The sequence below is a fragment of the Pan troglodytes genome, chromosome 11 (genome assembly GCF_028858775.2).
Source record: "Pan troglodytes isolate AG18354 chromosome 11, NHGRI_mPanTro3-v2.0_pri, whole genome shotgun sequence".
Classification (NCBI taxonomy): domain Eukaryota; kingdom Metazoa; phylum Chordata; class Mammalia; order Primates; family Hominidae; genus Pan; species Pan troglodytes.
This window is the reverse complement of record NC_072409.2, coordinates 28,230,341-28,258,290: the sequence shown is the minus strand read 5'-3', so window position 1 is coordinate 28,258,290 and position 27,950 is coordinate 28,230,341. Positions and strand designations below refer to the sequence as shown.

At 44.8% G+C, this 27,950-nt stretch overlaps 1 protein-coding gene, 1 long non-coding RNA gene and 1 other non-coding gene across 3 annotated transcripts; 2 read left to right on the top strand and 1 right to left on the bottom strand.

Annotated features, from left to right (window-relative positions):
• The first annotated feature begins 43 nt into the window (after nt 1-43).
• Nucleotides 44-17,304, top strand: LOC134807726 (uncharacterized). The gene is made up of 2 exons (XR_010148884.1): nt 44-1,344; nt 16,954-17,304. It is a non-coding gene; the product is annotated as an uncharacterized LOC134807726 (long non-coding RNA).
• TRNAR-UCG (transfer RNA arginine (anticodon UCG)) lies at nt 1,293-1,365 on the top strand. The gene has a single exon. It is a non-coding gene; the product is annotated as a tRNA-Arg (tRNA).
• C11H9orf152 (chromosome 11 C9orf152 homolog) lies at nt 2,337-11,083 on the bottom strand. Its single transcript, XM_001145187.6, has 2 exons — nt 10,140-11,083; nt 2,337-4,230 (listed from the first exon to the last, which is right to left on the bottom strand). The coding sequence occupies exons 1-2, from the start codon at nt 10,330-10,332 to the stop codon at nt 3,704-3,706; spliced, it is 720 nt and encodes a 239-aa protein (XP_001145187.4). The 5' UTR covers nt 10,333-11,083; the 3' UTR covers nt 2,337-3,703.
• Nucleotides 17,305-27,950: the final 10,646 nt, after the last annotated feature.

Genomic DNA, 27,950 nt, shown 5'->3' with positions numbered 1-27,950 from the left:
GAGCCGCGATAGTGCCATTGCACTCCAGCCTGGGGAACAAGAGCAAAACTCCGCCTCAAAAATAAACAAATAAATAAATAAATAAAGTAGTGTCTGCAAGAAGGAGGACTGACACATTATCCCCCCACTAGATGATTGCTCAGCAGAAAGGGGAGACTTCAGTGGAAACAAGACAGTATAGAATGGCCAGAAAGAGAAGGTGCAGGGATGATCACCTCACATAGGTGCAGAAAATGTCTCCTGCCTATGTGTCTACAGGCCAAGCTGGGCTAGCAGAGGTAGATGAACTTGGGGCAAAGGGTAAAAAGAATGGGCTCCTGATGCAATGGGGTGGAGGCAGCTTGACCAGGCATAGCCATCTTCCCAAGAGACCCTCAGACACGCTAGCGGGATGCTTGGGATGAGTCCCTCCTCAGCAGGAGCCCACTGGGGCCACCACCTGTCCATACCAAGCCTATAGATGACAAGCCAGGCCAGCGTAAATGGCCAAGGCGAGAGACCAAAACTACACCACAGCCAGTCACATAAAGAGCTATCTGTGCTTCCTCTCCATCCTTCCTACCCCATTGTCAAAAATCTGTGTAAACACAGACAGAAGGGTGCGGGAATGAGCCTCTCCCTCCAGCCCTAAAGGCATCAATCAAGGCTGTGCTGGGAGGAGGTGGAGCCTGGTAGACTCTGACTTGACTATGAGATGAACTTTAACATTTGAACAGTTCCAAGCTTTAACAACTGAAATGAATGGCTTTAATGTCAGGAAGTGACTGAAAAGTTAGGGAATCTGACTGAGATAGTGTGAGGGCAGCCTGTCCCCTAGTGGGGAAGAGGCTGTTCGATCCAGCTGAATTGGTTCTTGGAAAAGAGCTTTTCTGTTCCTAGCTTAGGGAAAACGTCTCTCCTCTGCGTCCCTCACCACCCCAGGGAAGATTATCGCCTTCAGTTAAACTGGGAAATCTGTGGCTCTGAGATTTGGCTCTGAAATCTCTGGCTTTAATTCACCCAACAAAGGTCACACCTCTACCAATGGCAGTGCCCAGACTAGAGCCTGATCCGTCCTCCTCTGCCAGGGGAGACTGAGGCATGGTGTGTGCCAGGCAGCCGCATGGGGAGTCCACACTGGGAAGTGGAAGCCTGGGGAACCCTAGGTAAAGGTGGCCTGCCTGATGCAGGATTTACAATGTGAGCTGGTTTTTCTCTATCTTAGGAAGAGAAGAGGAAAACCTTCTGCTAATGTTATCGGTGGAGACCATCCAGGCTCTTGACATTTTGAACAAAGACTTGGCCAACCGGCTGGCCGCGTGGCCTAATGGATAAGGCGTCTGACTTCGGATCAGAAGATTGCAGGTTCGAGTCCTGCCGCGGTCGTGGAGGGGTTATATTTTGCTGGGTGCGGTGGCTCATGCCTGTAATCCCAGCATCTTGGGAGGCCGAGGAAAGCGGATCACCTGAGGTCGGGAGTTTGAGGCCAGCCTGGCCAACATGGAGAAACCCCATCTCTACTAAAAATACAAAATTAGCCGGGCATGGTGGTGCATGCCTGTAATCCCAGCTACTCGGGAGGCTGAGGCAGGAGAATCGCTTGAACCTGGGAGGCAGAGGTTGCGGTGAGCTGAGATCACACCATTACACTCCAGCCTGGGCAACAAGAGCGAAACTCTGTCTCAAAAAAAAAAAAAAAAAAAAAAAAAGGGGCCGGGTGTGGTGGCTCACACCTGTAATCCCAGCACTTTGGGAGGCCGAGGCAGGCAACATGGTGAAACCCTGTCTCTACAAAAAAACCACAAAAATTAGCCAGGCATGATGGTGCACACCTGTAACCCCAGCTACTGGGGAGGCTGAGGTGGGAGAATCGCTTAAAGCTGGGTGGTGGAGGTTGCAGTGAGCCGAGATTGTGCCACTGCACTCCAGCCTGAGAGGCAGAGCAAGACTCCATCTCAAAAAAAAAAAAAAAAAAAAAAAAGATGTAATTATTGGCTGGGTGTGGTGGCTCACACCTGTAATCCCAGCACTTTGGGAGGCCAAGGCAGGCGGATCACCCGAGGTCAGGAGTCCAAGACCAGCCTGGCCAACATGGTGAAACCCCGTTTCTACTAAAAATACAAAAAATTAACTGGGGTAGTGGTACACGCCCATAATCCCAGCTACTTGGGAGGCTGAGGCAAGAGAATGGCTTGAATCTGGGAGGCAGAGGTTGCAGTGAGCCGGGATTGCACCACTGCACTCCAGCCTGGGTAACAGAGCAAGACTCTATCTCCAAAAACAGGAAACAAAAGCAAACCTATAGAAAGATACGTTACTTGTGGGACACTTCTTTAAAAACAAAAGCAAAGGACAAATTTTTTTGAGAAAATTTCCTTTTTTATTAGAATATTTAAAAAACAACTGAATTGTATTAATTATTCACAAAAGGAATGACAATCCCCAAATTTGAGTGGATTTCTGGGTGGTTCAAGGAAGCTTCTACATGTTTTTCACAGGTAATGACACTACTAGTTAACAGCTCTGGATGTAGATGGGCAAGACTGGATGGCCATGCAGAGAAAAGAAAGGTGGGAGTGAAACTTTACAGAGAAAGCACCTGAGATGAGGGAAAGGCACCTTAGGTGTGTTTAAATAGCATTACAAAAGCTAAACATTAACCAGGAAATACGAGCTTTTTTCCCTATCACCCAAGTGACACCTGCTTCGCTTTGTCTTAGGTTTAAAAATATGTATTTGATCCCAGGAAGGATCTGAGTGATCCAAGTTGGACTAAACAGGAGGCAGTCTATAGGGAATGTGTATTTTTCAAGCAGGAGCATTTCTTTGCCTCTTTTGTTCAGGATCTCATCATTATATATCGTCAATGATTGGCAGTTTTTAATAAGAACTTAATTTGCAGAGAGAGAGAAAAGATAGGCAGGAAGGCAGGAAAGAAGGCAAGAAGGAAGAGAGGAAAGAAAGAAGGAAAGAAGGGAGGAAGGGAGGGAGGGAGGGAGAGACAGAAGGAAGGAAGGAAGGAAGGAGATAACTCTGTGATGATGCTGGAATGTACATGTCTCAGTGAGCAGTGACAGATGATTAGCCCTTTCTAAAGACCCCTTAAAGACACAAAATGGTAGGTAGCATTGATCTCACCTTCATACCCTGGGTGACCATACTTTGGGAAGCCCAAATTGAAATGATGTGATCACTGCCAATGAGTGTTGTGACTTCTAAGTGAGATGGCCCCCCAGACATAGCCACCAGAAAAAGCATCTGAATTCTCAGAGCTTGTCTTCTCCAGAATATGTGAGAAATCATCAGAAGACATTGAAAACAAGAATGCCACGCCCATTGACCCCTGGGCATTGCTAAGGCATTCTGTTGGCTAGGTCCCTGGTTTGTGTTCCAAAATTCTCCAGTTCCAGGGATGGAGCAGATGTCTTACTGGTCCTCCCCAAGGAATGGATATCCAGGACCTCATAGTAATGTCAGAATGGGGCTGCACTGACCAGATAGTCCTCTTCATCCTAAACTGTGGGCAATTTGGCCTGGGAAGTCTCTTCTTATTGGAAGGGTAAAACCATGTTACCACTGTGAAGTTCATCTCCCACAATTCCTATAATTAGGTTAGTCCAATTCTTGCTCATAGCTAGAGACCTCGTTGTGGCTCTGCCTCCTTGGTTCTTCTATAAGGCCATAGGTGGCCTCAAGGTCAAGACATCTGGCAGAATAGAAAGCTTCACGCTGAGCCATATAAGCCCAGGTTCCGGGCAGCTTGGGAGATCCTGGGTGTTTTCCTCTGGGGAAATGGATAGTAAGCTGGTTTGCCAGACCTGTGTGTGTTCTTTATGGAAAGAGGACATTGAGTGCTGAATTTTAAGCCAGATTCCACTGCCTTTGTTTGGGTATTGCCCACCTGGCATGGAAGCTGGGCAGCCTCTGGGATTCCGGTTCCTTGCTGAGTCATCTGATTGGTTTCAAACAAGTGTGTGTCTCCTTCAGGAGGGAGCCTTTGGTCAGATCCCACAAGCTTGCCCCTATGATGTACTTGATGACTGGTGTGCTGGGGGAAGGTTTGGACCAAACAATGCATCTCCAGGTGCGTGTGCCATGGAGACTTGGGGGCCTGAAGACAGCCCTGGGCAGCCTCCTCCAGCCTCCCCTCCACCTCAGAATCTGCCTCTTCCAGGGACAGTGAGCTTCTTCTCTCCTTGTTAATCCAAACAGCATTGACCATCGATTCTGCAGGAGCAGATGTGTTTCCTCCTGAAAAGAGAATGCACCAGCAGGGTCATCACTTGAAGGGACAGGGGCGGCTCTCACTTAGGGGGTCTCATTGCTTTCAAGCTGAAGGAAGGCCATCCCCAGAAGGTTCCTGGTACATTTCGTGTGTGTACATGTGTACACACACAAGATCTCACTTGCATGCTCACACACATGCCCTTTTACACCTCACCCATATATACTCACACACAATTATTCATTCATTCAACACATATTTATTGAGCACTTAATATGTGCCAGGCATTATTTATTCTAGGTCCTGGGAATACAGCAATGAACATTGAGACAAAACCCACACCTTCCGGGGTGTGTCCTGGTTGAGTAGAGACAAAATTGCATATTTATAATAAAATTTCGGGTGGCAATCAATGCAATGGAAAATCTCAAGCATAATAGAGGGTCAAACACTGAAGTGGAGGAGTAAACTCTGGGAGGAGATAGGGAACTAGCGTTTGGGGCTAAAAGAAAGGCAAGGAACAAGAGCACACACAGACTCACACACATGTGGGTTCACATATTCTCACCAGTGGAAAAGATTATTCTTAACTTACGGGGTTTTGTGTTCTGGGATTCTTTTTTTTGTTTTTTTTTTTTTGAGACAGAGTCTCACTCTGTTGCCCAGGCTGGAGTACAGTGGTGCAATCTTGGCTCACTGCAACCTCCACCTCCTGGGTTCAAGCGATTCTCCTGCCTCAGCCTCCTGAGTAGCTGGGATTACAAGGCACCTGCCACCACGCCCGACTACTTTTTGTATTTTTAGTAGAGACATGATTTTCACCATGTTGGCCAGGCTGGTCTTGAACTCCTGTTGGCCAGGCTGGTCTTGAACTCCTGACCTCAAGTGATCCGCCCGCCTCAGACTCCCAAAGTGTTGGGATTACAGGCGTGAGCCACTGTGCTCGGCTGTGTCCTGGGATTCTGATAGTGAGTTTACCGCCCAAGGCAGAAGAGGGAGGAGTTGTGTTTTGAAGCAGCTCCTTTTAGAGAACCAATCATTATCCTTCTCCTAGTCCACAGGCACTGCTCTGGGAGGACATCTGCAGCATTTACGGCTCCTCAGAACTGGCTTTAAGGTGGAAGAGGCAGACCAATGTCTCTTTTCTTTCTTGGGGACTTTTTTTTAAACCACCTAGTGGAATATGACAGTTCATTGTTAACTCTTGGTGGCAGTGAGAGGGATTGGAATGACTGAAAGGCATTTTCCTTATAGAAAGCAGGTGTGTGACCAGCTTGGAGCTCCTCAGAGGTGTCACTTAGGTTCACTTATCTGTACCAGCACCTGTTATCACAGGAGGCCCTGGAGGTGACAATGTGCAGAGCAAGAGTGGGGAGATGATGTTGGAAGAATAAAGTCAGAAAGAAGCCCCTGAGCTCCAATTCAGGGATCCCAAAGAAACAGAAGACCAGCTGCAGCCATCTCAGCCAACAATTACTCTCCTGTCAACACTAACTCTAGTGTGACTCAAGATTTGTTCCAGCTTTGTAACTGCTTAATTCTTTAGTATTATTTTCCAGCATGAAATGACGAAAACACTTTTTTTTTTTTTTTGAGATGGAGTCTTGCTCTGTCACCCAGGCTGGAGTGCAATGGCGCGATCTTGGCTCACTGCAACCTCCGCCCTCTGCATCCCGGGTTCAAGCGATTCTCCTGCCTCAGCCTCCCGAGTAGCTGGGTCTATAGGCGCCAGCCACCATGCCCGGTTACTTTTTTTTGTATTTTTAGTAGAGACGGGGTTTCACCGTGTTAGCCAGGATGGTCTCGATCTCCTGACCTTGTGATCCGCCTGCCTCGGCCTCCCAAAGTGCTTGGATTACAGGCGTGAGCCACCGCGGCCAGCCAAAGGAAACTTTTATAAATATCCAACATGTTATGTACTTATTTGAGAACAAGGAAGGAGGGAGACACAACAGGAGAACCTAGAAACTGGTATCCTAGCATTAGTTTAGAAGGAAAGGACTGAAGGTGGACAGGCCTGTTCAGCTGTCAGTCCCAGCCTGCGGTTCAGAGGAAAGGAAAAAGAGTTAGGCTGGGAGGTACACAGGGACCCCACCCCAGAGCAGCCTCTGCTGCGAATCACCATGAGCCTTTCGTGGCAGTACCCTCCACATCTTGGGATGGTGCCTGCTCTTCACTGTACAAGAGAAAGAGAATTAGGGTAATTGACTGAAGAGTACAGGGAAATTTCATGTCATGTTTTTTATCTGTTTTGTTTTGGTTTTGGTAAGTTGGGGACTGGAGATGAAGGAAATGTACTCGTTATCTATAATACCTTCTTCATTCTCCACCCTTGATTCACTTTGCCAGAAGATAGAAGTTGGAGAAGGGGTATTTTGAGCCCCTCCTTGATTTCTCTCTTCAGTGGGGATGAAGGAAGTGGGTGGAGAGAAGAGCGAAGAGAGTGGTAGAGAGACTCAGGGAGGAAAGAAGAATCGAAATTCACCCTAACTGCCTGAGACCTTTGGTGGAACCTCTCTCATCAAGCCAGAGTCAGGCAGACATGAGGTCTGGTCCTGAGTTCACCACTGACTCACTAGGAGATCCTAGGCCTCCATTTCCTCATCTATAAATGGAGATCTTAAAAAGGGAGCTACCTTACAAGGCTGCCAGGAATGTTCAATGAAATGTAATATAAAACATCCAGCCCAGATATAAGTCCCGACCCTAATCCCTTTTTCTACATAAGGTGAGTCACACAGTGTCTGACTGTGACAAAAGCATATTCCTTTTGGACACCAATCACTGGGGGTAATTGGGGCTCCACAGACTTCTGAAAGTAGCTCAAGGTCCCCTGGGAACTTACGTTGCATCAGGGAAGGCACGCTGCTACTTGTAACTGCATTTCCAGAAGCTGGATCCATCGCATAATGCTAAGACAGGGTGAAGAAAGCTAATTTCGGAGCCCTTCCTTTCATTGATCAGCTCCTAGAATTTCTGAGCTTCTAAACGCAACCCAGTGTCTTGAGACATTGACTTCTAGCTTTAGTAGGAGCCCAGTCTCAATGCTCACTCTCTCTTCCTGGGTCTTTTTGCTGCACTGGGCACTGAGGATCACGGTCCTCTAAAATCCCTCTACCAGCTTGGCTTCATGACATTAATTGCTCTTGATTTTCTTATACCACTTAAAATATGTTTAATTGTGGTAAAATACATAGAACATAAAATGTACCATCTTAACCATTTTTAAGTGCACAGTTTAGTAGTATTCAGTACATTCACATTGTGGAACCAATCTCCAGAACTCTTCAGTTTCTCTGACACTCTATAAGCATTAAACAATAACGCCCCACTTCCCCATGCCCCAGCCTCTGGCAACCACCATTCTGCTTTCCTTCTGTCTCTTTAAATATGACTACTCTACATACCTCATGTAAATGGGATTATACAGTATTTGTCTTTTTGGGACTGACTTACTTCACTCAGCATAATGTCCTCAAGTTTTATCCATGTTGTAGTGTATGGCAGAATTTCTTTCCTTTTTATGGCTGAATGATATGCCTCTCCTCAAATTTTGACTGCTCTCTCCATCTTCCCTGGCTTCATTTCCTCCTCTTGTTCCTTAAATATTTGAGTATTCCAGAACTCTAATTTTCATCCCAGTTTCTTATCAATTTACACATGGATTTGCCACAGTTTTATCCATGCCCATGGCTTCAGCTACCATCTATAGATGAATAACCCCAAATCTAGCTCTCCAGCCCAAATGAGGTCCAGGCTGGATGGAAGGTCTACAGGCAACTATCTCCAATGCAGTATATTCAAAAACAAGTTCATCTCTCTCTACTAAAAGCCTTTTTCTCCTGTATTCTCAAGGAAAGATACCACCATCTATCCTGTTGCTAAAGTATAGGGGACAATTAATTGCTCTTTTGCCTCCTTAGTGTCATTTTCACCTTATTTTTGTCACCTTACCCTGATTTCTCCCTGGAGAATTACCTACTCCTTCACATTCAGTGCTAGTGTTTCAAGTGGCCTTCCTACTTAGATGCATGTGACATATGTGATCTTGTCCTCAGCCAGTGAGTGCATAAGGCCTTGATGAGCTTTATACATATTAGTTCATTTTATTCCTACAATAACCCTATGATTTGGGTACTACAGTTATTCCCAATTGACAGGTGAGGAAACTGAGCCCCAGAAAATTTATGTAACTTGTTTAAAGCTGCATATTAAGTAAATGGCAGAGCTGGGACTCAAACTCAGGCTGTGCTCCAAGACCCAGTACATGACCACTCCATTACACAGTATGCTGCCTCTCACAGTTAGATAAAGAATGTGGAACTCAGCCAAGTATGGTGGTTCACGCCCAGCACTTTTGAAGGTCGAGGCGGGTGGATCACCTGAGGTCAGGAGTTCAAGAGCAGCCTGGCCAACATGGCGAAACCCCATCTCTACTAAAAAAAATACAAAAATTAACCGAGCGTGGTGGCAGGTGCCTGTAATCCAGCTACTCAGGAGGCTGAGGCAGGGAGAATTGCTTGAACCCGGGAGGCAGAGGTTTCAGTGAGCCGAGATTGCACCCCACTGCACTCCAGCCTGGGCAACAGAGTGAGAATCTGTCTCAAAAAAAAAAAAAAATGTGGAACTGCAAACTGCTGAAAGTGCCCTGAATGACCCTGACCTAGCTGGGAGGTCAGAAGTCTTCTCGGAGAAAGCCACACCTGGGCACTCCTTGCATGAACCATAATTTAGCACCTAGTAATGATGGGAAAGGGGGTACCGAGTTACCAAGAGCAGGAGAAAGGACGAGCACAGGGTATAGTGAATTCTCTGGGGGCATGTTGAATTTGAGATGTCTTTGGATCATCCCCACTAAGCAATTAGATTTGTGAGTCTGAATTGCAGGTGTATTAAGCATTGTGTTTCCATTTGATAGGGATTTAAATTAATAAATGTTTGTTGAATAACTGAATGAATAAATACCCTCAAGGGGGGGATAGAGCTTTAGGAACCTTTCAGTTTATGCCCTGCAGAGATGGTGACTGTTTGGCTGTGCCAGTTCACTCCTGCCAGGAACGAGGATTCCATTGGTTGGCAACAGCCCAGGTAATGGGAGAAGGGCTCCTTCAGCTCAGAGGTGCCACTTTTGTTCCCAAGAGGCAGCACACTTCCTGCCCTAGACAGAGAGGTCCCTCTGGCCCCTGATCCCTGCCCAGTCTGGCCTGGCAAAGGGCAGCCCAAAGAGTCTACTGAACTCTACAAATAACCACAGAATCCCACAGAGCCCAGCTTTGACCTTTCAGGGTATCTTCCCTTCTCCCTCAACCTGTTCCTCTGTTAGAGGAGGAAGGGCTGGGATTTGACATGCCCTTGCTTTCTGAGCCCTGTGCCTCTAACTCCCTCCTGGAATGAAATCTGAGTTCCTAAAGGGAGGAGGTTTCTCCCTATGAGGGGGTTTCTGTGTCCAATCACACCTCCCTGCCTGATGTTTGAGGCTGGATGAGCCTGGGATGCCTCATGGGTCTCTGAGCCCTAGGCGTCCTCTGGCCCAGACAGTTCCCAGGCTGTTGGGAACGCCATGTCTTCTACCTCCAGAGTGAATTTCTCTGGTTTGTAGGAGGTGCCTTAGTTAGACCCAGCCAGGAAGCAGAGCTCCTATCACCATACCTGGGCTAGCAGGGGGGCCAAGCCTGGCTCACCAGGCTGACCAGTCTAGCAAGATTAGAACATCAGAGCAGAGGCCAGGAACAGTGCTGGCAGCCAGGTGCTTGGCTGAGGCCCCTGGCTCCCTTAGCAGGTGGGACAGCTGAGCAGAGCTGCCCTGAGCCCGCCTCCCCTGCTCTTCCCCACTGGGAGGGAGGGCTGGCAAAGCCCTGGCTCTGCCTCCCTGCAGCTCTGCCACTCAGGTCTCCCATGGTAAGTCTCTCCTTCCCCAGCACCTGTCCATTCCTACCTTTTGGAAGCACCAGGAGGTGGGCCTGGGTCCTCTGCTGCCTCTTCAAGCCTTCATACTGGGCTCGCAGGAACTGGATGCTGAGTGGGGGCCCTTTCCCAGGGGCCTGAGTCCTGGAGCCCTCAGCCATTAAGTGAGACCTAAGCTGCCAGAAGTGGGGCAGGGCTGGGCACGGGCAGGGCAACCCCTCCATCCGGATCCGGGAGAAAAGCAAACAGAGCTGGGTGGGGCAGGACCTGGGGAGGGGAGAGAGAGGGAGGGGGCAGTGAGGGAGAAGGAGAAGTGACGGGCAAAAGGAGGGTGGAAAGAGGAGTGGGACTGAGGAAGGAGATAGAAAAATAAGGGGGAAGGAGAAAGATGAAGGGGAAGAGGAGGTAGGGATAGGGAGAAATGTGGGGGAGGAGAAAGGTGGGAGACAGTGGCAGTAAGAGGAGAAGGAAATGTCAGAGGAAAGAAGGGGCAGCGAAGGGGGCAAGACTGGAGGAAGGAGGTGATAGTGACAAGGGGGGATTAATGGGGCGAGAGAAGAAAGAGAGGGAGGAAGATGGAGACAGGCAGGAGGAGGCAGGGAAAGGAGTGATGGGGAGTGGGAGACTGAGAAGTAAGGGGAGGACTGGGGGAGCAAAGAGAAAGGCAAGCCCAGCTGCTCAGAGCCCTTCAGGGGGGTCAAGAAGGTGTCTTATTCCAGGTCCTTCCATTGCTTGATCCTAAAGTTTAGAATCCAATTCCCAGTGCCACGGTGAAGTCTTCCATTTCCTGGCAGAGCTGGGACTGGGGCTGGGGAGTGCTAAGCTCGCGCTCTGCTCACACATTTTGGACTGGAACGTGGCCACTTTTCAGCAAACCTGCCGGTTGGGTTTGCAGTAGTTCAAAGAACACCCTCGGGAGCTTCACAAGGTCGGTGCCTCTGGATGTGTGCCCCGTGGCCACACCCTAAAGAAACCCAGTAGCAAAGATCTCCCCAAGATCTCCACTCAGACCCCAACACACACCCCAGGTGAAAATTCAGCCCTAAAGTCAGCCATGGGACAGAGCCCAGGGGAATCTTGGCCTCTGGCCAGCCCTACCCCTTGGACATTTGGTGTGGCCTCTGCCGTCTCAGCATTTTCCAACCAAGTGGTAAATTAGGCATCCCCTCACTCTCTGCTTGCCAGCCTCAACATTTCCACATTGCTTTTGAATCCCAGACCCTCTCCCTCTTACACCAGCTTTGACCTAGCCTTGCTGCATTTGGTCAACTAAGTCCCTTTCTATCTTCTCCTGTCACGGTGCTTACTGATTACCCAATTACCCAATATGTCTACAGAGGCAATGGAAACAGAGTAGAGCCTGAACCTACAAGACATTTTGGACATTAACCAGACAAGATCTAGTCATTTGATGTGGGGGAGCCGTGGAAGATGGAGAGCAAATCTTCACTGGGTAGTATATGTTAGTTTTGCTAGGGCTGCCATAACGAAATCCCACAAACTGGATGTCTTAAACAACAAACATTATTGTCTCAGAGTTCTGGAGGTTAGAAGTCCAAAGTCAAGGTGTGAGCAGGGTTGATTTCTTCTTGGAGCTGTGTGAGAGTATCTGTTCCATGCCTCTCACCTTGCTTCTGATGGTTTGCTAGCAATCTCTGGTATTCTTTGGCTTGCAAAAACATTGCCTAATCTCTGCCTTTATCTTGACATGATGTTCTTCCTTTTTATTTTTTTATTTTATTTTTTTTTTGAGACGGAGTCTCACTCTGTCGCCCAGGCTGGAGTGCAGTGGCGTAATCTCAGCTCACTGCAAGCTCTGCCTCCCGGGTTCGCATCATTCTCCTGCCTCAGCCTCCCGAGTAGCTGGGACTACAGGCACCCGCCACTGCGCCCAGCTAATTTTTTGTATTTTTCATAGAGACGGGGTTTCACCGTGGTCTCGATCTCCTGACCTTGTGATCCGCCCGCCTTGGCCTCCCAAAGTGCTGGGATTACAGGCGTGAGCCACCGCACCCAGCCTAATATGATGTTCTTCCTATGTGGGTGTCTCTGTGCCCAATTTTCCCCTTTTTATAAGTACAGCAATCACATTGGATTAGAGCTCAATCTGTCTCAAAAAAATACTGAGAGAGATAGCCAAAGCTTCCTCATACCTTTTTATCGGTAGGTCACTCTATCATGAAGGCAAGAGCAACCCATCCATGCTGGACCAGCTGCACCTGCCATGAAATCATGGCAGTAGACATCATGGCAGTAGGCTGGCCACAATGGCTCACAACTGTAATCCCAGCACTTTGGGAGGCTGAGGTGGGTGTATTGATTGTGCCCTGGAGTTCAGGACCAGCCTGGGCAACATGGTGAAACTCTGTATCTACAAAAATTAGCCAGGCATGGTGGCACATGCCTGTAGTCTGAGCTACTCGGGTGGCTGAGGTGGGATGATCACTTGAACCCAGAAGCTCGAGGCTGAAATGAGCCATGATTGCACCACTGTACTTCAGCCTGGGTAACAGAGTGAGCTCCTGTCTCAGAAAAGAAAAGAAAAGAAAAGAAAAGAGAAGAGAAGAGAAGAGGAGGAGAGAAATAATGGCAGTAGAAATTTCTACTATATTTTGGCATTTACTTGTCAGCCTTCATCTTTTAGTATTAACAGTTTTTGTCTTTTTCTATATGGGTGCGTTTGTGGATATTTTGATGAGAAGTAAATTGAGGCTATCTACTGCTGATTGAATGCCTTTTAGGAGCTTAAATTCCTTCTTTTAGTTCATATAGTTCCTCTTTCTTTTAAAACTCAAATCTTTAATCCATTTGAAATTTATTTTAGTGTTGTGTTAGGTATAAGGCAAGGATCTAGGGGTTTTTTCCTCCAAATAATTGACCAGTTGTTTCAATAGCACTTACTGAATAAACTTGCCTTTCCTTGGTCTGTGATAACAATAACAATAGTATAAGAAAAAATTGACAACTCTATCTCATCCCAGGGAGTCTTCAGAAATAAATGAAAAAAGATGATCAAGCCTGGAGTTTGTTCTGGGTGGCTGCCACTAAGTGGGTGACTTTCATTATCCAGGTAGATCCTTCAGAGGAACTGGAAATAAGCTTCAAAGTTGTTCAGGGCTCGAGACGCTGGAGTAGGAATAAGATGTCTTGTGATTCTAGGGAATATCTTGTTTTTCTGTATATATGTCAACTGTATGGAACCTGAAATGTCCCATTCTGGTTGAGAGATAAGACTGTGCTTAATGTAGCAGGTTAGTTCATTACCGGAACCAGCATCCCTACAGCCCTCCCTGGAGCTTCCAGTAAAATAACTTAGACCAGAGGCTCCAGGTCCACTCCTGTCCAGGGGATCCAGCTATTCTGTGAGACTTGAGTGGCAACAGGTATCACTCACAACTGGGGTACCACTCCAGAGAGAATGACTCAGACAATAACCCTGTCCATACAAAGACCAGTCATTGGTGGGTAGAGACTCAGAGACTTGAAGAAGGAATCCCTTAGGGAGCTGGCTTGAGAGCAGCAGGCTGGGTCAGCCCAGTATACAGTGGGGGCAGGACAGGAGTGGTGGATCCTGTTCTTGTGAAGAACTTCAGTTTGGGGTTCTTTCCACTGGAGACTCCAGGAAAACTTGAGTTACCCTGTTCTTTCACTTTTCCTCTCCCCTATAATAAGTTCACTCTGAGATTATCCCATCCCTGAAGCCTAGTGATCTAGCCTTAGAGAATCAAGAGGGCAAGATTGCAAGGGATGGAGGCTTCCCTGTGCTCTCTTCTCTCTGGTTCCAATGAGGAGGGGACCTTGTCCTATGGAGTGGACTGTGATTTGCAGGTGTATGAATGACAGTGTCCATAGGAGAGCCAAGTATGACGAAGAAGGACTCAGGATGTCAAGAAGTGCTTCAGGGCAGACAGACTAAAAAATTCAAAGCTCTCAGCCTTAAGAGTAAGGGAGATTCCTCTCTGAAAAAAGAGAGGCTAGACTAGACATATGAAAACAATAGTTATAACCATTGATCTAAAACTGCAATGGGTCAGATATGTGCTAATCACTCTATGTAAATGATCAATTTTTTCATTATGGTAATATTTGTGTAAATGAAATTGACTATTTTAACAATTTTTCAGTGTACAGTTCAGTGGCATTGCATTCATTCACAGTGCCCTGCAACAATCACCATTATTTCCAGCATATCCATCATCGCAAACAGAAACTCTGTACCCATTAAATAATGCTCCCCACTTCCCTACATCCCTGGCAACCTCTACTATACTTCCTGTCCCTATGACTTTAGTACCCAACGTAAGTGGAATCATACAATATTTGTAATATATTGGACTGGCTTATTTCACTTAACATGTTGTCATCAAAGCCCATTCATGTTGTAAACATTCATCAGAACTTCGTTCCTTTTTATGGCTGAATAATATTCCATTGTATGGACAGGCCACAGTTTGTTTACCCATTCATCTGTTGATGGAGATTTGGGTTGTTTCCACCTTTTGGCTATTGGGAATAGTGCTGCTATGAACATTGATATACAAGTGTGTGTTTGCATTCCTGCTGTGAATTCTTTTGGAAAAGCTGGACTATATAATAATTCTATGTTTAGCTTTTTTGAGGAACCTGGACAAAATTAAATTTAATTTCTCATGAGAACACTGTGAGAGAAGAAACATTACTATCCTTTCTCCTTCACCTTTTACACCCAAACCATCTCCAGGCCGGGGAGATACAAGCTCTAAAAGATACCTGAAATCTGGCCAGGTGCGGTGGCTCACACCAGTTATCCCAGCACTTTGGAAGGCCAAGGTGAGTGGATCACCTGAGGTCAGGAGTTCAAGACCAGCCTAACCAACATGGTGAAACCCAGTCTCTACTAAAAATACAAAAAATTAGCCAGACGTGGTGGCAGGCACCTGTAATCCCAGCTACTGGGAGGCTGAGGCTGGAGAATCACTTGAACTAGGAGGAAGAAATTGCAAAAAAAAAAAAAAGATACCTGAAATCCATGTATTTCTTTCCACCTCCACTGTCATCCACCTAGCCTATGCTGTCCTCATTTCTTTTTCCAAGACTACTGCAACAGCCTCTTTCCTGTCCCCTCCCTCCCACTTCCACACCTGTCCTCTCATCCATTGATCCTTTGACCTCACAGCAGTTAGTGTTCTCCAAAAGACACAAAGCAAATTGGATCTCATGGCTTCTCTCCCAGTTAAATCCTTCAGTGGCCTCCCAATACACTCAAACTCGCATTCAAATCCTTCTTATGGCCCGGGGGTTGTGCCTGTCTTGGGTCTGTCTCACCTTTCCAGTCTCTGTGTCAACTTTCCCCTTGCTCTCTACTTTCTAGACAAGATTTCCTATAAGTGGGTTCCAGATATGCCTATGACTGAGACCCACAACTCCTGGGCCAGGTGTCTCCAGCCACAAACAGCTTCTGCATTTATTCCAGTGATCTATACAAATAGTGTCATTTTCTAGGTGTGCCATGATGTTAAAGAGGGGAGAAAAGCATTCTCACCGCTTTAGCTTTCTCTGAAGGAATTTCTTGAATTCCACCAATGTCTTTCCCTCCTTGGAGCTTTGGTATGTGCTGTTCTTTGTCTTCTAGAACATTCCTTTACTTACTTTCACCTCAACTGTATCTTCATTATATTTCCATCCTTGGCAGCAACCACATGTCCCCTAGCTAACTTGTAAACACCTTCAGTTCTCAGCTTTAAAAAGTGGTACAGTGTAAGGATTGAGAGCATGAACTATGAAGCTAGACTATGCGGGTTTGCGTCTTATCATCCCTATTCTTAGCTACTCTCCCCTTGCTCTCTAGAGTCAAGTGTGCCTTTGGGTTAGTTAAGTAGCTGGAGTCTTGCTCTGTCGCCCAGCCTGGAGTGAAGTGGCGTGATCTCAGCTCACTGCAAGCTCAGCCTTCTGGGTTCAAACGATTCTCCTGCCTCAGCCTCCTGAATAGCTGGGACTACAGTTGCGTGGCACCACACCGGGCTAATTTTTGTATTTTTAGTAGAGATGGGGTTTCACTATGTTGGCCAGGCTGGTCTTGAACTCCTGACCTCAGGTGATCCGCCTGCCTCGGCCTAAGTGCTGGGATTACAGGCGTGAGCCACCACACCCGGCCTAAGATGTCCTTTCTTAGCAGTATGCCTTTGGGCCAGTTACTTAACTTCACTGTGCCTGCAGATAGAGCGATTACCAAAGAGAGGGAGCCGGCTTGAGCTGAGCAAACAAGCAAAACGGACTTCATCAAGCATTGCCTTCCAGGTGCTAGGCACGTGACAATATTGCGCATGCGTTGACTCATTTAATCTGTTTATAAGGTAGACGCCAAATTATTATTATTATCATCCCCATTTTCCAGATGGGAAACTTGAAACTCAGCAAGGGACTTTCCAACTCCAAATGCTTTTCCTCTCCAGAGCGTCACTGCTCTATGCCAGTTACATAAAGAGTAATATATTGGAATGCTATTTGCCTGGGGACAGTAAAGTCCCACCTCCAGCCTTGATCAGGATCCAGGTGTAGTCAACAGATCCCAGTCTGGCTAATTTAAGCAGAAAGAGATTTCACATGGGGAACTGGTGCTGGTAAAATTATTAGCAGAGCGGGAAGAGCAACATTAGGCCTCCAGACCACTCTCGCTCTACCCTTGTAGCTTTTCCAAAGATGGATAAACACTATCTTTCATCTCATGTACCCTTTGGCAACTGAGCTTGCCATTCCCTCATCAAGAGGTGGAGCCTGTATCACTTTCTTAAGTGTGAGTTGGTTGAGTGGTATCATTTGGCTAACAGAATGTGGTAGAAATGACTCTGTGTCTGTTCCTGGTGTAGCTCTAACTGCGGCTTCTGGCAGCTTCTGATTCCTGCTGTTTGGAATGCTGACTGCTGGGATGTGCCTCCTCTGAGCCTGGACACCACGTCATCGGCAGCCTGAACAACACAGTGAGGTGTGTCATGGTAGGTGCGTCAGCCACCAAATTCTGGTGAATTCCCAGCCAATAGCTGGCTTCAACTGCCAGAGAGTGAGCCCCCAGGACATCCAGCCCAGTTGAGCCATCAAATAACTGTAGCCTGGTGCACATCTGAATGTAACTTCATAAGAGAGCCCAAGGGAAGCTTACCTACTTGAGCCCAGTTTATGCTTAGACCATGAGAAGTAATAATAAATTTTGTTTTAAGTCACTAAGTTTGGGGATGGTTCATTACACAGCAACAGATAACTGGAATATTTCTGATTATGAATGAGTATACTACCACTGCTGCTGAAGCTGCTGAACAGGAAAACCACCTGCCAAATTAGGAAACTTCTAGGACAGCTCTTTGCCCCCAAACCACACCACCTGGGCCATGAACCACACCTACAAAATGGGCGCCTGCATCCTGCCTCTTTGCCCGTAGAATGTTATGAAAGCACAGCTGATTGCGCAACCCAAAGCATGTCCAGAATCCTAGCTGCAAGGAAATCTGGGAAATGTAGCTTTTAAAAGCTCCCCGGCCTTTGTAAGATAAAAGATTTAAATGGATATTGAAATAAGCAATCCACAGTACAGCCACCCATCCTAATTCCTAAATAACCAAGCAATAGCAAGACTCAAGAAAATAGAGGGAATGTTTAAAAAAGTTATGCTGCATAATTCAGACTCTTTTCACCCAAAATATCTTTTGCATTTATTATTCTATAGACCTTTGGGACACAGCTCAGCACACTCAATTATTATCATGTTCAAAGAGATCTTAGCTGTATCTAGCTGTATTTCTATATCTCTTCTGAAAGTTCTTTGATCTTTGCTATCCGCTTAGCAAATACACAAGGCAAAAGAAACAGATGATAGCACTTGGTGATTGGTTACATTTTAACCAAAAGGATGCAGAAATCTTTGTAGGTTGTCATTGTACATAAAAATGGAATATTTTATAGTCTTAAAACACAGGTAAGTTCCTGGCTAACACGGTGAAACCCCGTCTCTACTAAAAATACAAAAAATTAGCCGGGCGTGGTGGCGGGCGCCTGTAGTCCCAGCTACTCGGGAGGCTGAGGCAGGAGAATGGCGTGAACCCGGGAGGCGGAGCTTGCAGTGAGCCGAGATCGCGCCACTGCACTCCAGCCTGGGCGACAGAGCGAGACTCCGTCTCAAAAAAAAAAAAAAAAAAAAAAAAAAAAAAAAAAAAAAAAAAAACACACACAGGTAAGTTTTATTTTAAAATTGGTTGTAGGTTGAGCTTTTTATTTATGTGGGGTAAAACTCACATTATAGAAAACTCACCATTTTAACCATTTAACACAAACAGTTCAGCAGCATCTAGTACATTCACAATGTTGTACAATCACCACCTCTGTCTACTTCTAAAACATTTTCATCACCCCAAAGAGAAACCTCATATCCATTAAGAAGTCATTCTCAGCCGGGCACGGTGGCTTATGCCTGTAATCCCAGCATTTTGGGAGGCTGAGGCAGGTGGACCACCTGAGGTCAGGAGTTCGAGACCAGCCTGAGTAACATGGAGACACCCCGTCTCTACTGAAAACACAAAAATTAGCAGAGTGTGGTGGTGCACGCCTGTAATACCAGCTACTGGGATTACTGAAGCACAAGAATCTCTTGAACCTGGGAGGCGGAGGTTGCAGTGAGCCGAGATGGAGACACTGCACTCCAGACTGGGTGAAAGAGTGAGACTCAAAAAAAGAGAAGTCATTCTCCCTTCCCTCTGTTCCCAGCCACTGGCAATCACTCTGCTTTCTTCCTTTAAACATTTGACTACTCTGGATATTTCAAATAAGAGGAATCATACAGTATGTGACTTTTTGTTCTGTTTTCTTTCACTCATCATGTTTTCAAGGTTCGTTCTATGTTGTAGCATATATCAGCACTTCACTCTTTCTTATGATTGAACAATACTCCATTGTGTGGATATATCTTTTATTGTTTATCTATTCATTCACTGATAGACATTTGAGTTGTTTCCACCTTTTGGCTATTGTGAATTGTGCTGATATGAATACTCATGCTAAGTTTTTGTTTAAATACCTATTTTCTATTCTTTGGAGTATATACTCAGGAATGGAATTACTGGGTCATATGATTGTTGTATGTTATTTTTATTGCAAAACTTACTTGGCTGAAATTGTGTTGCATTTTGATGATACTGAAAGATTTTTGCATTGTATGTTTTGGCTTTTCTGTTGATATTCCAAGAGCTCTGCCCTATAGCAGGCTGGCTTTTGTGTGTTAGTTGGTTAGTGTGTTTGGTCTTTTAGAAAGGGGATTATAGTTTATAATTTTTCACCATGTAACTGGCAAAATAACTCCCTGGCTAGAAACAAGATTTGGACAGGAAACAACAGCTCCTGACCTGTTTGTAATTCTTTTCCCATCCCTATTATTTCAAATGGATTGAAAGTCAATTAGAAAAAATGCACAGAAGTTCTCCCAGATTTATTTTTCTGTGTCCTATCAGAATCATTACCAATGAAGCTATTGCTTTTTGTAATAATTGTATAAAATCATTAAGTGAAATTTAGAGGCAGCGTAGCAATTATGTATTTGGAGTTCGCAGCCAGAATACCTGAGTTTGAATTCCAGCTGTTCAATTTACTACTTGTGATATATTGGGCAAGTTCCTTACTATCTCTGTGCCTCAGTTTCCTCATCCGTAAAATGGAGCTAATAATAGAAACTTTGTAAGGATGCAGTCTTTAGAACAGTGTCTGGCATGAGGTCAGCGTTTGTTGAATATAAATCCACAGATTCCTCTGGATAATTACAATACCCATTACCAAGATAATAAATTAGCTCTTAATCTATAAGGAGGTCCTTATTTATTTTAGTTTGACAATGCCTGTCAATTTTCTACAAAAGAACAGAGATTTCCCCAATAGATATCCTATAAAAGATATTGAAGGAACACTATGGGACAATCAAATTTAATAATCCATCTAAAATACCTAAGAACAGATATTACAAAATTTAAAAACAGTTTTACCAATGACAAAACACGATGTACTATAACAGCCACCTGGGCGTGGTGGCTCATGCCTATAATCCCAGCACTTTGAGAGACCGAGGTAGGTGGATCACTTGAGCCCAGGAGTTTAAGAGCAACCTATGCAACATGGCAAAACCCCTCTCTACAAAAAATACAAAAATTAGTCGGACATGGTGGTGTGCACCTATAGTCTCAGCTGCTTGGGAGGATCGCTTGAGCTCAGGAGGCTGAGGCTGCAGTGAGCCATGACTGTGCCATTGCCCTTCAGCCTGGGAGACAGAGTTAGACCCTGTCCCAAAAACTAAAAAATAAACAAATAAATAAAAATAACAGCCCCCATCTTTTGGTTTTGAAGTCAGGATTCTTTTATTCATTCAACAAGTACTTATTCAGCCACTACAATATTCCAGACACAGTACTAAGTATAGAATAGTGAAAAAAACAGACACTATCCTCATGGAACTTCCAGTCCAGTGGTGGGGACAGAAGTGAAGAGCAAGTTAACTGATAATTGTATGGCTACAATTTATGGTAAGAAGTAGGTAAAGAGAATACAGTAAATAACTTAAATACTATAATGCATATAAAGTGCTTAGAGGAGTGCCTGGATCTTAGAAAGTGTGCGACAATTGTTACCTGTGACTATGATTTCAATAATCATTATCATTTATCCAGTTTATTAACCTTTAGAACATAAAATCCATCTTAAATGTAAGTTTCCTGCCCTCTAGTGGGGACTTTGAGTCATAGCCAGACAAAAAAAGGGTTTTTGACATTTCAGGTGATTTTTTGTTGTCCTTGTTTGAGACGGACAGAGTCTCGTTCTGTTGCCCTGGCTGGAGCGCAGTGGTGCGACCTTGGCTCACTGCAGCCTTTACCTCCCGGGTTCAAGCGATTATTGTGTCTCAGCCTCCCGAGTAGCTGGGATTACAGGTGTGTGTCACCACGCCGGGCTAATTTTTGTATTTCTAGTAGAGACCGGGTTTCACCATGTTGGCCAGGCTCGTCTCGAACTCCTGGCCTCAAATGATCCGCCCGCCTTGGCCTTCCAAAGTGCTGGGATTACAGGCATGAGCCACCACAACTGGTCTTTTTTTTTTCTTTTTAATTTAAATTAACTTAAATTTAATTTTTTTTGAGACGGAGTCTCGCTCTGTCGCCCAGGCTAGAGTGTAGTGGCAAGATCTTGGCTCACTGCAACCTCCACTTCCTGGGTTCAAGTGATTCTTCTGCCTCAGCCTCCTGAGTAGCTGGGACTACAGGTGCCCACCACTGCACCCTGCTAATTTATGTATTTTTAGTAGAGACGGGGTTTCACCATGTTGACCAGACTGGTCTTGAACTCCTGACCTCGTGATCCACCTGCCTTGGCCTCCCAAAGTGCTGGGATTACAGGCGTAAGCCACCATGCCAGGCCTAATTTTATTTTTTAATAGAGATGAGGCTTCTCTATTCCCCAATAGATATCATATAAAAGATATTGAAGGAACGCTATGGAACAACCAAACTTAATATTTCATCTAAAATACCTAAGAAAAGATATTACAAAATTTAAAAACAGTTTTACCAATGATAAAACACAATGTACTATAACAGCCACCTGGGCATGGTGGCTCATGCCTATAATCCCAGCACTTTGAGAGACCTAGGTAGGTGGATCACTTGAGCTGTTTCCCATGCTGGTCTCAAATTCCTGGCCCTAAGCAATCCTCCGGCCTCAGCCTCCAAAAGTGCTGGGACTACAGATGTGAGCCACTGCGCCTGGCCCAGCTGCTATTTAGTGAGCTCCTAAGGGCTGGAACACGCAGAACAGAACCAGACAGGCCAGACCAGACATTTGCCTGCCATCGACTCCCCTTCTGGGAAGCACAAAGGCTCCCCATGCAAGCTCGGTGCCATGTGACCTCACCACTCTCCCTGAGCAGCCATCTAGGGTCAGCCAGAAGCCTGTGAAGTGGCCTGGGGTGGAAGCTCTAGTAAGCAGGGCTCCTATACAGGAGGGTAGCAGGTCCAGCTAATTGGACTTCCAAAATAAAACAGGAAAGAGACCCTTCATCCACAGTCAAAGAAAAGACATGGAAAGTATATGAACCACGATTATGACAGAACACCACAATGAATGATGCCTGATGCGGGGGTGGCCAGGACTGCCTCCCATCCCAAAGACAGTACAGTAGCCCCAAGGAATTCCAGCTAGGGCTCATGACTGTTACCTTCCCTGAGCATCTTCACCATAAACCCAAATTAACCCAGGTGGCTCTGACATCAAAGAGTCTAACCAACAAACATGCTTTAAATACGCCATCCCATTTCATCCTTACGAGCTTCCTAAAAAACAGGTATCATCATCCCCATCTTACAGATGAAGTACTCCAGGCTCAGAAAGCTTCAGTGAGCCACCTCAGGTCCTGCAGCTAAAAACTGGCAGCACAGGTTTTATACCTACTTTGTTCTGTTCTCAAAGCTCATGTTTATTCCACTATCCCATACCTCATATCCCATGGTATTGAAGCCTGAGTTTATTGGAGTCATGAGATGTTCTCCCCACGTTTTATTATAACAAAACCCTCTTTAAAAAAATTACTAGGTTAAACAACTTTAGTCAAGTTGTCAGATAATGTTTTGTACAAGCTTTAAAATAAGTGAACACCTAGGTACAACTTGATCTTTTGCTGCATAATCTTCGAGTATTCCTTTAATCAACTCACCCTGAATCTAATCATTGAAAAGTCTTTCCCAGCAATTTGGCCCCACACTCTTGGGGACTGTTCTCTGTTTAAGCTGTGGTCAGATGACTGCTGTCCAAAGTTGCTTAAATTAAATTCGGGTGCTCTCAACCCAGACCGCACGTTAAGAATCACTTGGGTAACTTAAAAAAATTACTTACACTGGGGCTTCATCCCACACCAATTGAATCCAAATCACAGGAGCAGGTGTACTGGGTGCTGGGTACAGTGGCTCATGCCTGTAATCCCGGACTTTGAGAGGCTGAGGCAGGAGGATCACTTGAACTCAGGAGTTTGAGACCAACCTGGGCAACATGGTGAAACCCTGCTTCTATAAAAACCACAAAAAGTTAGCTGGGTGTGGTGGCGCACATCTGAGATCCCAGACACTTGAGAGGCTGAGGTGGGAGGATCACTTGAGCCTGGGAGGCAGAGGTTGCAGTAAGCCGAGATCGCATCACTGCACTTCAGCCTGGGCAACAGAGTGAGACCCTGTTTCAAAACTTGCCAGGGTGCAGCCAAGGTCAAGAACCACTGAGCTATTTAAACGGTTGCTTGTCAAACTACCTACTTTCAGAGAAACTTTTTTTTTCCTTTTTTTTTCTTTTTTCCTTTCTTCTTTTTTTTTGAGACCGAGTCTTGCTTTGTCACCCAGGCTGGAGTGCAGTGGCACGATTTTGGCCACTGCAACCTCTGCCTCCCGGATTCAAGCGATTCTCCTGCCTCAACCTCCTGAGTAGCTGGGATTACAGGTGCGCACCACTATGCCCAGCTAATTTTTGTATTTTTAGTAGAGGCAGGGTTTCAGCATGCTGGCCAGGCTGGTCTCGAACTCCTGACCTCGTGATCCACCCACCTCGGCCTCCCAAAGTGCTGGGATTACAGGTGTGAGCCACTGCTCCCGGCCCAGAGAAACTTTTTTTTCTGTTCATGGTCCTGGCTGGTCTGTTTGCAGAAATGCATTTATACTGGAGAAGTAGTGGGAGGGGGGAAGGGCTCTGCTTTCAGTCTCCATCTTCCTAGATTCCCGGCTCTAAGTTCTCTGCCCTGTCGTCACATAGGTAGATGTGTACCCTCTGCACTGCTCCTTGAACTTTGAACTTGTCACACAGATTCAGAATAGAGTAGTGAATCCAGTTTCACAGATTTTCAGCCTAGACTTTACCCATAGCTATCTGAACTGTAAATTTTGCCCTGCCTTGTTACTCAGGCTGTGAGCTTCTGCCTAGGCTATTATCCCAGTGTGGGCCTCTGCTCTGTTGCTCACCTACACTGGACGCATCTGAAGAGCATGTTAATTTGTGCACAAATCTACATGTGTGCACTACACTTCAGAGAAATTAAAAAGTCCTACTAATTTCTGTTTTGGTTTTTATCAAAGATTTCAGCTGCATCTGTGTCTTTTGGAGAATAAATTTTGGGTCCCAAGAGGTTTTGTTAATGACTCCTGGACTTATAGAAATTACCCAACTTGAACTAGACCGGTAAAAGTTGTTCATTTTGGCATACTTTCCCTCTTGGGTTTCGGCATTTAATTTGGCCCTTTCTGATATTCTAATTGGCTATGTTTGTCTTTTGTTGGATTTGGAGATGTGGTAAGCCCAAGAACTAAAGGAACTTTGAGAATTGGAATTAAGTTAGATGTTTGCTGGACTTTGAGCCTCACGGAAGTTTTAATTTGTCCTCAACTGCTGGGTTCTCTGGATAGAGACAGACCTGGATGGCCTCCCCACTTCCTCACTGGAAAATCACTAAGGAATGTCTTTATTTATTTATTTTTTTAATGGGGTCTGGCTCCATTGCCCAGGCTAGAGTGCATTGGCACTATCACAGTTTATTATAACTTTGTACTCCTGGGCTCAAGCGATCCTCCCACCTCAGCCTACAGAGTTTCCGGGACTATAGGGATGCACCACCATGTCTGGCTATTTTTTTAAAAACTTTTTTTTTTTGTAGAGATAGGGGGTGTCACCATTTAACCCAGGCTGGTGTTGAACTCCTAGCCTTAAGCAATCCTTCCATCTGGGACTCCCAAAGTGCTGAGATTATTACAGGCATGAGCCACCATGCCTAGCCTTAGGAATAAGTCTTTTATGTGTCTTTATTTAGCTCCTGTGTCCCCAGCTTTAGCTCAGCCCTCCTGAGGGAGTGGGTATTCTTTTGAATGGTCAAAGGAAAAAGAAGATATCAATAAAACTGTGACAAAAAGATAAGCAATTTGGGCCTGTAGGAAGTTTGTGAACATGGAAGACAGATAACCAACTAGAACAGTCCTGACATCTTCATAACTGCAGTCTGCAGAAGGAAAAAGGCATGAGGTAAGAGTTGGAAGAAAGTTCTGATCCATCCAGAAATTAGAATTTGTACTTTACCTTGAAAGCTAATTGATATACTACGTGAATACACTCTCTGATGATCTAGTGACAATAATTAAACCCCCAAACAACTCCTGTATTGAATTCACATGGGCGCCCAAGGAGAGGGGAATCTAAATCAAAGAGAAGTCAATTTCAAGCCGTGTACCAATTTATATCAAAACAGAAAACTCCCTTGGAATAAAACAGCATAATATGTTTATGACAAAGGTGGCACTTCAGAGCAATGAGGAAGGAAGAGATGACCTTTTCTTTTTTCTTTTTTTGAGATGGGGTCTCACTACATTGCCCAGGCTGGTCTTGAACTCCTGGACTCAAGTGATCCAACTGCCTGGGATTACAGACATGAGTCACCATGCCTAGCCGAGATGACCTTTTCAATAAACAGTATTTAGCCTAATGGATATCCACATCTTGACCCCTACCTCACATCATACACAAAACTCAATTCTAAATAAATTGTAAGTCCCCATCTAAAAAGACAATACATCTTCTAGAAGAAATCATAGAATATTTTTGTTTATTCAGGGAAGGAAAAGATGGTTTAAATGGGACAGAAAAGCTACCAATGATAAAGGATATGATTGATTAAAATGGACTACATTAAAATTTTGAAATTCTGAATTTCTCATCGCAGATACTAAGACTAAAAATGCAAGGCACTGAGTAGATATAAAAAGTCAGTCAATGGATTTGTACCTACAATATATAAAGAACTAATTAATAAAAAATAGGCATCTAGGCTGGCCATGGTGGCTTACACCTGTAATCTCAGCACTTTGGGAGGCTGAGCAGGAGGACTGCTTGAGCCCAGGAGTTTGGGACCAGCCTGGGCCACACAGTGAGACCCCATCTCTAAAAAAAAAAAAAAAAAAAAAAAACCAAAAAAGAAAGAAATAGACATCGAATACAGAAATTGTCAGAAAACAAGCAAGTACTTCAAAAAAGAGGCCAATAAGCATATGGAAAGGTGCTCAACTCCCCACATCACTAAAGACAATAGCTATGCTTTTTACAAAAGGTATAAAATGAATAAAATATTCACATCAAATTTCTTGTTTTCTTTTTCTGGTAGTTCAACAATACATATAATAACTGTTAGTTGAAATAACATTTGTCTCTGATGATCAAATTGAACCAAATATAAATTTTTTTGAAAATATTACAATCATTTTTCTACCTATAAATTTTACTTTGAATTTTTTACCTATAAATTCTATTTTGAATTTATAGGTAAAGAATGATAGTAATATTTTCATATTACAATCATTATTATCAATATTATCCATCTGAGATAATAATCATTTGCCTCCCTGTTTTTATCTATTTGGCCATTCTAGCACCAAATTTCAAAAGCATTTATAGTACTTTCCATTGTTTTCTTTAGACATTGTGCAGTCAGTTAAGCAAAGATTGCTTAAAGAGGACACAAAAATGCTTGGCTTAATACTGTTGTTTTTCAAGAAACTTAAGCCAATATTCCTAGCCAATATTGACTTATTATTTTTCAATATCATCAATTGTTAACTGTTGACTAACCTACTCACCTTTTCCCGCCAGTTTTAGTAATTGCATATGTGCTTCCTTTTATGCACATGTGATGTTTCATATTCCTTTAATGAAGAATCTAGATTACTAAATTCTAGTGCAGAATCTAGTTTAGGTAGTCATCAATACACACCTTGGCCAAAGATAATCCTGAAAACTAGGTTTGTCAGACACATAATGGGAATACAAAAATGCTTTTCCTTGGACTTAGAATATAAAAGCCAGTTTCTACAGGGTCTTTCTCTGTGCTTTAAAATGTAAGTTTTATTCCTCTGGTATGCTAAGGCCAACAGATCAGGAGATGACTGCCATTGAAAAGACAGTTTGTTATTCACAGTTCCAAGAAGAGAGGTGATATGGTTTGGCTGTGTCCCTACCCAAACCTCATCTTGAATTGTAGCTCCCATAATTCCCATGTGTCGTGGGATGGACCCAGTAGGAGGTAATTGAATCATGGGGGTGAGTCTTTCCCATGCTGTTCTCATAGTGGTGAATAAGTCTCACGAGATCTGATGGTTTTATAAATGGGAGTTCTGCACAAGCCCTCTTTGCCTGCCACCATGTAAGACTTCCCTTTGCTCTTCCTTCATCTTCCGCCATGATTGTGAGGTTTCCCCAGACATGTGGAACTGTGAGTCCATTAAACTTCTTTCCTTATAAATGACCCAGTCTCAGGTATGTCTTTATTAGCAGCTTGAGAACAGACTAATACAAGAGGACATGCCACACAGGTAAGCACCAGGGTTGGTCAAGAAGCAAAAGGAGTGAGGAGAAAACATATGCAAGAGCCTGTACTGTGGTTTCTACAGGAAGGAACAGATGAGGCAGGGTAAGCAGGTTTAGAATTGGCTAGTTTGAATAATTTCAGTGGTCTCTAGGGGTATAGGGGCTGTCCCTAGTTGCCTGGTACCTGGCTCTGGGGTGACCAGGGTAGGCGGATAGTGGCCTTGAGTGTAAGAGCAGGATGTGGGATATGGGCTCTGGATCAGTAGGTTAGCATATGAAAGACAGCTCACAGACGAGTCCTTTACTCTCCCTAGGAATTGGCTGGCTAGCCTGTGGAGGGCCAGTCTCCCAATAGTCAGTAAGACCCTAGATGTCAAAACAACAGAATAAAAAGTAATGCTTAATACCCTCTTTTTAGAAGAACTAGTGTTAGATAATGATGTGGTTTGGCTCCGTGCCCCCACCCAAA